A 13,008-nucleotide genomic window follows, 5' to 3' on the forward strand; every position below is an offset into this window, starting at 1 on the left:
TAAGATTAATACAGACTACAAGTTCAGCTCTTGAGATGCCTTGGTTCTTAATCTGATTAAGTGTGAAAAGTTCCGGAGATTTTATTTAGCTACAAGTAAAACAGTGAAAATAAAATCTCAGGACAGAAGTTTAGAAGAAGTATAATTTTCCTGCATATATTGCAGACATATGGAATAAACTTACAAGTCTGTCAGTTTCACATATCATCATAAAACAGGACCAAGATTTGATAAAACAATTTAAACTTTATGAAGATAAAACATTTTTTTTCACTAATGTATCTTAATTCTTACCATTTACTATGAAATACCATCTTTTAGGGGTAATAAACAATCTATCTTAGCAGTGAGAAGTCTTAAAATGAAAATACAATTTTGGAAGCAACACTAGAGGATTAAAGTTTTGTAAAATGTGACAATTCATAAATATTTCAAGATTGTGCTTTTCATTCAACTTCTACACACCTGGAATATAGTCATTAGCATATAGACTCAAACACACAGCCATTATCTCTTAAAAATTAGTTTCAGCTTAATGAAGAGTTAATGAGAAGTCCTTTACAAGTAACAACAAATATTCACACTGAATTATAATATTATATTTTACACATACACAGCATGAATTTAATAAGCCATACTTTTAAATGTATCAAAATATTTATTTTAAAAACAAATTCATAAGAAAAAAAGAATTAAAATGTTTTAAACTTGCTCATCGTGCGTTGTTGAAACATAAAAAAAAAAAAAAAAATTAAAGTGCTTGTCAACTTTAAATATTTTCTTCACTAATACGTACAATTACCATATTACCTATCAAGGCAACTGTTGATAATTCCTTGAATGCATATGCATAGGTTTACAAAAAAAAACTTATTTCTCATGGGTGAAAGAAATCTTCAGAGAGCTGTTTTACAAATTATGAAAAATACCATAACATGCACAAACAAGTATTTGATGAAAGGCTACCAGAAGTTAGGAAATCAAACACTGGAAAGAAAAACACAAAAGCACCAAGAACTTCTATGAACAGTGAAAATATTTCAAGTTCCATGAAAATGCCCTAAATGTTTGTGAAGTGGTGTATCTGCTAACAAATGTCAGTTTGTTGTATATACTAACTAATATAAAATAACCGAGTTCTGGCATTAATATATATATAACAGGTACAAAAATTAATCATCATATACAACTCAATGGCAGTAATGAAGAAGTACTCAAAAAAGTACTTTACTGATTTTAGCTTCCATAAATAAGACACATTCGACTGGATGTATTTAATTGCCTATGGCAGGGAGATGAAGAACATCAAATCATCTAATTATTGATATAGTAAAAATTTTGATTATTACATTAGAATTTACGAGACATCAGTAATAACAAACTTATTAGTTACATAAATTGTTTGAAGAAGAAAAGTGATATTTAAATTTTGATTTAATAAATGGAACAAATATTAGTATGGTATTGGATAATCTATAGACCAGTGGTTCCCAAACTCTTTTAGTCTGAGGCTCCCTTGATGTGAATAAAAACGTTTGAGGCCACCCAACCTATAACTTTAGCAAAGTGATTGAAAAACAGTACCATAGTAAAAACAATAACATCTCCTTTCGACATACTGTATCACTTAATTAATTCAATATAACTTGTATCAGCTAATTTTTATTTAGAATTAAAATAAATTCAGCATCTTTGTTTTCAGCCCAGTTTTTGGTGGCCCACAGGGGAGCCATGGCTCCCACTTTGGGAAACACTGCTATAGACAACAGCTTAGCAATAAGCACATGGAAATTACATGTCCTTAGGTAAGTTGAGTTCTTACAAGAGAAATGTTCATAAACTTTGTACTTTTGTTTCTTAATTCATTTTAGAAGTTATTCTTTGTTACTGCTGTAATCTATGATAAAAAATTGTTTAAAAAGAAACAAAAACCATTAACTCCCCATAATAGAACAGACAATAAGCTTTCTTGGGTAATAAATCAGACAGCTAAAAAAATTAATCTTCTTCATCACTCTTCTACATTATGTGTAATGCATAAATTTTTTAAATGATATTTTAATTACAAAGCATGGTATTTTTTAGCAAGACTGTGGCAATCTGATATTTATCATTGTTATAGTTAAGTAGCATATACAATCTGCTGAAAAGTTAATTACTAATTAGACACTATTTTTTTTATTAATATTAATACTAAATACTTATTATAAAATAATTTATATCCTGTGTTTTGCTATCTTCATGGATATCCTGAGATGAATTGTTTGTGATAGTATAGTTGGTGCTAACATTCTCACAACTTCCCTGAAGACACCAGCAGGTTAGGAGCAAAATTGTAGGATATAAACTAGTAATAATAATAATAAAATAATTGATTAGAATTAGGTGATTGTACAGGTTACTAGCCATGATAATGGGCAGAAGCACAAATTTTTCTCCTTCACCGACATTTAAAAAAAAAATTTAATATTATTTGTAGACGAATATCTTTCAATAATGTTAAAATTATTTAATTGTATCAATAGTACAGAAATGGACTGATTACTTTGAAATATATGTAAAACAATTTCTAGTATCCTTTTAATGATTAGAAATTGAAACAAAAAAGTCTCTGTCAAACTAATATTAAATTATTATATGACGTGGCTATCCTTTTAAATATTATTTTGTATATTTGACAGTTGGCACATATGATTTCAATGCTCTCTGATAAACATTTTGTTTTGCACAATAATTAAATTATTTTAGCAATAGATCACAGAATTTTTGCAAGCCAACACCTTGAAAGATACTAATTTAGACAACATCAAATACTATTTCTTATAAAAAAGAAAAGAACATATAAAACAGTAATTCAGCTGCTTCCCCGATGGTAGCTACTAAAATTTGATATAAACACTGTAGGTTCTCCTTAAACACATATTTTTTTTTTCAATAGATGACTGATGAGACAAACACATACAGTAACAAAAATTCTTTGGCTGAGTGACAAGAGAAGTTTATGATGAAATATTGTTAATAATGGCACACCCAAAAACAGTAATGACTTGTCAGATATAAAAGAAATTAACAAGAACAATGTAAAGAATTCACGAGACACAAATCACCTGATGGTGGATTCGCAAGTCAAGTTGGGGATGAAAGCTATATTCGAGGTTTGTACGTTAGGGTTACATGGTAGGTGTGCACATTTTCTTCGGTGCAATCCTGGTCCGTAATACCGTGTGAAGATCCTACTTTTACTACAGAACCACTTTTCCTGGGGCTTGCTTCAGTTGCCAAATCAATGGCATACAGTGTTCCACTGCTGTGGCTTGTAGCAAGTTTACAACCACTACCTTTCCCATTTTCTTTGTCTTGCTTGTTTTTACTTGAAGACCTTCGTATCAATTTTTTTTCTTTACTAGAGGTCCTTCGGATTAAATGTCGTTCACTGGCACTAGAGGGAGCTGCTGCTCCAGCTACTGAGCCAGATGATAAGGATGATGCAAGTGAGGCTCGTTGTGTTCCCTCAATTTTCATAACCTTCAGATTAAGAAGTACATACTATTTAAATGCATTCTGTTAGATTGGGGCATTTGAACATATTAACTCAAATAATGAAAATAACTAAGAAGATTGAGGTTGTTATCTGACAGCAGTGCTACCAAGTATTTTCAAAATGTTATTAGTAAATAAAATCTTGTTCATAATTGCACTCATGCTTACTATTCTTTAGCCTATTAAAATATTGAATTTAATACAAAATTTGGAATATGACCAGAATTTCAACATGACATTTGGAACAAAAAAAAATTTTTGACTAATAGATTGTTTGAATTTAAGCACAAAGCTACACAATAGGCTATCTGTGCTTTGCCCACCACAAGTATCGAAACCCGGTTTCTAGCGTTGTAAGTCCGCAGACATACCACTGTGCCACTGGGGGGCTCGACTAATAGAAAATTCAAATGTGGGTTTTTTCTAGTTGTTGGGTTTGCAAACCCCTTTTTTTGAAAGATGTTTTTGTTGTTGTTTTTTTGTAATTTCTAATTATACTTTTCAATAAATATATGCTGAAAAAACAAAAACTTTGAAAATTTTCAATAAAACTTAGATGCTTTTTGAAGCTAACATACTAAAGAATCTCTAGTAACTATTTTTGCATGAAATAGGAAGCTAACATTGTAAGTGAAGATATTAAAAAAGTGTCTTGTCTTAATAGCAATTGCTGGTAAGTTAACACTTTAGCTAAGTTAACAGAACACTCATTTGGTAAGTAAGAGCTCTTGGGTTTGATTTGGAGTTGAGGAAGTTACTAATACTATCAAAGAACTTGATGTTCGCCCTTTCTCTATAATATTAGTATACTTCTTGGCCATACATTTTGTATTTGCATTTTGAATTTATGTCTAAAGTACTAAGATTATCTGCCACCATCCCTAATTTGAACTATTGAGCAGAGGGAAGGCAGGCAGTCCTCAGTACTCTACCACCCACCATTCAAGGTAAGGGATTAACTAGAACTCTTACAACACAACAACTTAATGTGTTGGAAAGGTTTTGTCATACTACACAGATTTGAACCCAGCTAGTCAGCTCCAAAATACAGACCTCTACTACAAAGTCAACCTGCACTCAGTACCCCAAATAAGAATTTGCCTAATTTCTTTATCATATTATTTGTAGTTGCATTTTGCAGATTAACCTAGATTAACTGAAGAGAACTAGAAGGTAGTGTAGGAAGTTCAGGTTGTTGTTAAGAACAGGGTGATTTACCTGTAGCTAAGATTTGAAATTAGTTTAAATTGATACTATAATTAGTATGTAACTAGCAAATTTGGATGGCAGTATTACAAGGATTTGAAAGTGGAGTACTAGTCTTCAAGGATACTCCCATGTGTTTATGGGCATGTACGAAAAGATGCCAATGTAGATGGCCTTACAGTCATCACAAGCATAGTTATATATATATATATATATATATATATATTTTGTCATAGGTGTCAGGAGACAGTCTTTCTGTTGGTATAAATGTCATATATGAAAAAAAAAGGTTTGAAAATAAATCTCAATTAAGACTTCAGATGCAACTTTTCAAAAAGCTTTGTTAATTTGTTCTTTAAACAGGAAGATTTCTCTACCTAGGTAAGAGGTGCATAGGTAAAAAACACATTTTTTAACTGAGTGAGAAGGTTTAAATAGTTAGAACAAACATTGAAGGAAACAATAAACAACATAAAGTTTGTAACGAGTTGAAATGAAGCTGTGGAACTGAGTATAATCCAAAACATTTGTGTAAGTAAATGTTATTCATTGCATTGGTCATCTTTATCTTTAGTTTAAAACATTTTCGTCCCAGTAAATCAATCATCACAATTCTATTAAGATTCAATATGAATTACACAAAAATATTTATTCATGACTCAAAACAGTTTTTGTGTGTTCAATAGCATAAAGCAGAAAAGAATTTATTTATTTTAAAAATCACGTATTTTATCAAGTGGTTGTAAAATTATATGTTCCACATATATCTGAATAGAATAATAAATATAATTATTTGGAATCATTTCATACAGGAACTTCGAAGCATGTACCATATGGAAAACACAGTACAGATGCAAACTGATGAAATACAAAAAGCATAAGTTGTGCTTGTTGTATATAATATTGCGGGCCAACACCCATTATCACAGGAGTGTTGGATCATTTGCTATAATTAACAAAATGCATACTACATCTATCCTTATTTATTAATTGTAGAAAAATTATCAATTTTTGTCAGACATTACACTACTCAAAAGACTTTCATCTACAATGTTTCAACACTTAAGTTTTGTGCATTTTGTAAGAAATTTTAACAAAATGTAATAGTCGTAAGATTTATCATTATAGACAAAATGTTTCAAATGGCTGAAAAACGAGTACTCACCTTAACAGCGCCAGCGCTGGTTTCTTTTCCTTCTAGTGGCATTGAAACTGGAGTTGGGGAAGGGCAAGGTGAAGGGTTAAGGAACCATTCGGAGCGAGTTCTCATACGAGCAGTCTGCCTTTCATGAACCTGTGGCAGGAATGAAAGAGATTTGGTGCTCTCGGCATAATGATTGAAGACTTTGAGTTCATCCATTGTGAGGTCTTCAGTGTAAGCGAGGGAAGGCGGGTAGCCACCCTAAAAGTACAGGACAGGCAACTATTGTACATGGGCATGCAAGGTTAGATGCTTACAAACATGCAGGTTCAACTTCAAAACATGTAATTAATACATAGAGTATTGCATTACTGTAGATGATAAAAACATGCTCCAACATAATATACTGTTTAGTTTAAAATCAATGTATCAGGTGCTTGTTTTTTACTTCAATTCTTAATTAACCTATTCCAGATTTTCACTAACACTTTTATACGCTAGTTCATAGAACCAAGGAAACTTTATCTTACTGTTTTTCAGCAAAAATGAGCATTCTAAATATGAAAGCACAGGATTGTTAACATTTTCTAAAATGTTCTTTTTCACTAAAATGAAAAACTTCATTTTGAATTAAAAATAAATTTTTCATCAGTAAAAACTGCAAGCAAATCCTTAGAAAATGTTTTCTGCTTAGCACTGTGAGTAAATGCACATGTAATGCATAAAGAGTAACAGTGTTTCAATTCTGAAGAGTTAATACTGGTAAGTCTATTGAATAGCACAATTATTGGTTTTTCTCTGCACTTTTGATAATTTCATGTATAATCTTTGCCTTCTGAAGCAGTAGCAAAACATGCACTTAAATACAATGATTATGATTGTTCTGTACTGAACTTCATGATTAAAGTGGCTGATGAACATGCATCTAGATCTAAAGATTGGCACTTTTCTATTCTTAACCTACTACAGCACTTAATGATTGAAGTCACTCATGAAGGTGCAAGACAATTGTTTCTATGGGCCTGAAGCTATAATAACATCAAATATTGTAATGAAAAAAATATGAGAGGTTTGTCAGAATATCCTACATACATACACTGATGCATTAGTGTTTATGTAAAAAAAATTAAGCATACATTTGTACAGTTTGTTAATTCTGTAAGTAATGGGTATGTAAAAAATATATACATGTACTTCTATACACATATCCATTAAATATTCCTTAATTTTGTAATGTATTAAATTCAGCAAAAGGAACAGCTACTGTATTGTAAACTTTACAACATCACCAGATACATATGTGTGTAGGGGAGGTTCAGAACCACACATATGACGTTTGTTTATTTTTTCAAATACAAGCATACATTTTTGTATGTTGTATAAAATAATGATGCATTACTTGTTAAATATTAAGATAGCTTACCTGCTTCAACTGTGTTGGCATTTGTTGATTAACACTGTTTTTACTGCTGTGCTTGCAAAGGTTACTTACAAATGTAACTTTAAAAAATGGCCAAACATTTACAGAAGTAGAAACTTGGAAGAAATAATGATAACTGATTTCAATTACTACAAGTTCTTTTGATTTTATAGTCAAGAATGTCAGCAAATACAAACTAAATAAGATAGATATAAAATTTACTCTTATACAAAATGAATTATTCATACACTGAACACCAAATATTTTTCCATTGTACCCAATCCTACTTCTTTCATTTGTTTCTAAACTATATAATATTAAATACTAAATGCATGGCTTGTGTATATTACAACTGATAAAAAAGTTGTTTAGCACAAACATGCACAAATTTATGAACCAAACAATACAAAAAAAAGTGCATTATCCAATTAATAATACAATATCATCAATCAAAAGCCATTTGATGCAACACTTATAAAATGCAGTTTCAACATAAAAAACTTTTTCACAAAGTACTTATGATGTTTTTATTCTGTAAATTACACTTTGCCACTGAAGAAATTACATTCCATTGAATATGAATTTTACAGAAATCTGGTCCAGACTATTAGCACTTTGGAACAATATGGAAAAAGTAGTGCTTGAAAATCAAGATCTCAAAATGTTTTGATCAAATATGCATTTACATATGCAAATGAAAAAAAACATATGTACACAAAGATGACATCTTTGAAAATTCATCCCATCTGTCTTAAACACATCATATGTAGATAATAAGAATAAAATGCCCCTGACATTTCTCTCCAGCACATTAATTCAGCACTGTAAGATGATTTCAAGTACCTGTTTTCATATGATATGGTGAAAATTGTTTATTAAATTGTTGGAATCCTTTAACTATCAGTTAAATCCAATAATTTCCAGGAAAAAGTAATTTACATTAATTAAAAAAGTTGCATTGAATATCAAGTTATAGTTTGTTGTTTCTTTACTTCTTTTCTTTATGCAGTGTAAGAAATAAAGCTGTTTCTATATGTTAATGTTTGTTCTTTATACAATCTAATTAGATAATCAGAAACTACTTGGTGCAACATACTTTGAAAATAAAATAAAATTTCAAAGTTTTGTTGTCCAGGAAATACAAGAGTTGTTTTCCATTCAGGTACATAAACATCACCGAAATAAAAATGTAAAATTATATGCTACTATAATTAATAAAATATATCCTTTTCACATTTTACAAGTAGTTTACATTATGGAAACTATGTGACATTCAAGGCCCCAAATGTTTCTAGTATACAACTTTAATCATCTCCCTACAATTAGAGGATGCTAGTAACAGAAAATTAACATAAAAATATTTAAATGTCTCTTCACTAATCCTTCAACTCCCTCTTCAATTTTTTGCATTTTGCACAGCACTAAAATTATATATATTTTGCTCTGACATTAGCTTTTTAAAAGTATAACTTGAAATTATGCCCCATATTGATTCCGTCTTTCTACGGATTCAATAAAAGTATCTCTGTAAAATCAGAAATAAAAGTTATTGTATTTATTTACATCCAAGAAGTACTTCAAGTCTCGTGCATGCACACCCAAAAACACTAAATTCAGACTGTTACCAAATCAAGTTTTTGGTTTTTAAAAGTAGAGCAAATTTGTGAGATAAGTAAAATGAGTTAAGTATTAAACCAACACTACTGAAACTGTCAATAACTCAAATTCCAATTATGGTGATTCAGAGATCATTTTAAAACAATAATGCATGCATTCACACACAAAAACTAAAATTTGCTCAACAATGGTGAGAAATGAAAAATAAAAAAACATGTCGTGTGCATATAAAACTATATTATACAATTATGACATATCCACACAATCTTTATATACATGTATAGATAGACAGATAGATTGTAATGCTGTTAAATAATTCTGTCAAGAAATGAAAACCTAAGTAAATCCCAGTTTCTGCTATCTAGAAAAAAAAATCACATGGTATCATTCATTTCTTCCTTAAAAGGATTTAGAATTGTCCATTAAATATAACAATCTGAGTGCAATGGGCAAAATATATAACATATACAGGCTTCCATTGTAGTAGCCAGTCTTATGTTTACTTATTCATTAAGAGTTACATGTTTGTGTGTGTGTGTGTGAGTGTGTGAGAGTGTGTGTGTGTGTGAGTGTGTGTATATATATATATAATACACACACACACACATATTTTTTCCCAGTCAAAATTAATGATAAATATAAATTCTGCTAATTGATCCCAGATGAAAGTAATATTGATTTCAGTTTAAAATAAATATTAAAAAATAATTAGAAACAGTAGAATAATCATAAACAAGTTTTTCTGTTGTAAATTAAATTCTGAACTACCTAAAGATTCTACATCTAAGAGACGATGTTTCAATGCAAGGTAATAAAAACAGAACAATCCACTAATCAAAATATGCTTTAAAATAATTTTAAAACAACATTGCAAGTTAATTGAAAGCATACTGATTGCTCATTTGTAATATTACACGTTGGGAAGATGCAGACTATATTGTGTGATATGTGGCTGCAGAATGTAGTAAAGAGCCAGTTAAAACATTTTTGTGACCCACATGCTTGAAGGTTTGATATATGCTTTGAAATATGTGTAACATCAGTTATTTGGTTGTTATTTTGGTGTAACCAATATCTGAAGTTTGGCATAATATAAAGAATCAATAAAACCTCTTTGTTCAAGAAGTTCATAAACTCTAAATAGAGAGTAGTCATATAAAACAGAATATGAATTATTTCATACTGCTGCACAAAGATTATATGTGTAGTAAAAACAGTAAAAAGTCTTGTTTACAGATAAATAACCAGCGTAGGTTATTGTGTTCAAAATATCAAAAACTTTGTGCATAATAATAGATAGTTCTTGCATGAAACATTTTAAGTTTAAAAATTATGTTATTTATCATTGCTTCTGAAACATCATAGACCACTGTATGCTTCTTACATGAAATAAATATTTAATAATTTGAATGAATAAACTATACAAAGAAAATAAATTTGCTCTGTAAATATAATCCTAAATAAATATATGAATTTAACTATATCAGTATAATGAATGGAATCATCAATCATCCTTGTACACAGAGCATGAAGAAGATGAACACTAAACAAAGATATACTGTGTGTGTTTATGCATACATTTATTTAAAAATCTGTTGAAAAAACATCATCAATTATTTCAGGATAACAAAGGTGAATTTTAAAAAAGTGGATAAAAATTTAAATGAAAAACCTGGTATGTGTTAACACAAAGATTTCAGCTAATTGTTTGTATCTAATTTATTGATATGATTTAAATTATTTATTACTTAAGCCAACATTAAGTTCTTAAACCACAATAACATGAAATATGGAAAGATGCGTTTAGGAGAGCTGTAGTTAAGAATGACTTATCAAGAAATGAAGAGACTAAATAATATTGACCAGTTAAGAAAACACTTTTTATTTACTTAGAGCAATAACTGGGTATAGTACGTAATGTAGAATAACACTAAACAGGTTAGTTAGGCTGTTGTGGTTAATAGAACTATAGAACACTTCACTGAATGAAAATATAAACTATATTAAAAAACCCTATCTTATAGTGTTGAATTACAATCTTTAAGTTCTGTTATTACAACCAGAATGCCTTCCAACACTATCTGTTCAATCTGACACAAGTGCAACATGTTTCAATATTTCTATCTTCTCATATGACATGGAAGTCAGCAACCCAAAAAGGTCAATGCATGAAGATTACAAAACACAGTAACTGTAAGTGAAGACAGACATGAAGTTCAACCAGACTTACTGTGCATGTGAAAAATCCAAGGTCCATGTTTAATGCAAGTCAAGGTTAGGAAAACACAAGTTCAAGCCAGGATATATAACATGTATACAGAAGCCTGTGCTAAAAGTTTAAAATATTAGCAGAGTTAAAAATATATTCTGTGCCTATATTACAGAAGGGTCTAGTTTATAGCATCTAAGTACCACCAATAGTATCTCACATCTTGTCCTCAACTTTGTGCTTAACACGAAGTCCACTATCATGACAGAAAATTCTCAATGCATGAATTTATCACCAGATTGCAACACAAATGAATAAAGACCTTTTCCGTTCTTACTTCAATTTTACTGCACCACAAATTCCTCATTTCAACTTGGCAGTTGATCCACAAGTGTGGTAAAAAAAAAAACTCACTCACTCACCTTGTAAAGACCATTTTCTTCTAAAGACAAGCTCAGACGAGCATATCCCTCCCCCAAGTTTGTGAGACTTCCACTAGGTGGTGGCCCCTCTGCCATTACCATTGGTTCACTAGCATGTATAAGAGCTGGGGTACTTTGGCATTCCTCTTGGGAAGATATAGCTGTAAAGAAAAGGATCAATCATTGCTTGCTTTCTTGGTAATGATATATATACTTCTATTTCAAATTATGTGAATTCCAATTGGAATACTTACCAGTGTTTTATACTAGGTTTAAAAAGTACTTTTTTAATGCTCTCCAGAAAAGTTAATTACTTCTTACACTAGTGTGCCTGTTGATACACAAACAATTTTAATACAACCATAGAGTCTCCATGGTTAGAAGTATATGTAGGCCCAAAATCACAATAGTTACTCAGCCAAAGTTCCTACTTACGACTTACATCATTCACAACCATCATCAGTTTAAACTGTTCAGTAAAACTTAAAATTAAAGGAAGTCGATAACTTACACAACTTGTTTTGAATAAGAAAATCATGAAGCAGTCACTTTGATTTCTGAACAGTATACTATATTTACCATCCATAATCTTACAAGAAATAACAATTGAAAAAAAAAGATCACATACAAAATAACAGAGTAAAAGAAAGTGATGAGTATATTTCAAATAATAAAAGATTTTACAATATTATAACAACCAATACATATTATGTAGTAAAGAAACAGAGTTACTGTTATGAACCTGACTTACTGAGTGTCATTCTCAACTCTACATATAAGTTGACACAGTAACAGAATCACTATTTTCAACGTGGCATACTGGGTGTCATTCTCAACTCTCCATACTGATTGATATAGTAATAGTCATTATTATGAACTGACTTACTGGGTGTCATTCTCAACTCTCCATATTGGTTAATATGGTAAGAAAGTCACCATAATGAACCTGACATACTAGGTGTCATTCTCAACTCTACATATTGGATGATACAATAACAGTCACTATTATGAACCTTACTTACTGGGTGTCATTCTCAACTCTCCATATTTGTTGATACAATAACAGTCATTATTATGAACCTGACATACTGGGTGTCATTCTCAACTCTACATATTGGTTGATACAATAACAGTCACTATTATGAACCTGACTTACTGGGTGTCATTCTCAACTCTCCATACTGGTTGACATGATAAGAAAGTCACTATTATGAACCTGACATACCGAGTGTCATTCTCAAATCTCCATATTGGTTGATATGATAAGAAAGTCACTATTATGAACCTGACATACTGAGTGTCATTCTCAACTCTCCATATTGGTTGATATGATAAGAAAGTCACTATTATGATCCTGACATACTGAGTGTCATTCTCAACTCTCCATATTGGTTGATATGATAAGAAAGTCACTATTATGAACCTGACATACTGAGTGTCATTCTCAAATCTC

General features: G+C 30.5%; 1 protein-coding gene across 5 annotated transcripts in view; it reads right to left on the reverse strand.

The window, feature by feature from the left end:
* LOC106461284 (rho GTPase-activating protein 20-like) overlaps positions 1 to 13,008 on the reverse strand; it is a 111,928-nt gene that overhangs the window by 7,383 nt on the left and 91,537 nt on the right. For 2 of the 5 annotated variants that reach the window (XM_022388517.1, XM_022388506.1), the window contains 3 exons: positions 11,556 to 11,716; positions 5,912 to 6,148; positions 1,607 to 3,525 (listed from right to left, as the gene is read on the reverse strand). In XM_022388517.1, the coding sequence (XP_022244225.1) occupies positions 3,145 to 3,525; positions 5,912 to 6,148; positions 11,556 to 11,716 (779 nt within the window). In that variant the 3' untranslated portion in view covers positions 1,607 to 3,144. Of the gene's footprint in view, positions 1 to 1,606; positions 3,526 to 5,911; positions 6,149 to 11,555; positions 11,717 to 13,008 lie in introns of those variants that run through there. The other 3 variants (XM_013921103.2, XM_022388522.1, XM_022388525.1) reach the window with 3 other exon arrangements.

The sequence above is a fragment of the Limulus polyphemus genome, unplaced genomic scaffold (assembly GCF_000517525.1).
Source record: "Limulus polyphemus unplaced genomic scaffold, Limulus_polyphemus-2.1.2 Scaffold38, whole genome shotgun sequence".
In the NCBI taxonomy this organism is placed as follows: Eukaryota; Metazoa; Arthropoda; class Merostomata; order Xiphosura; family Limulidae; genus Limulus; species Limulus polyphemus.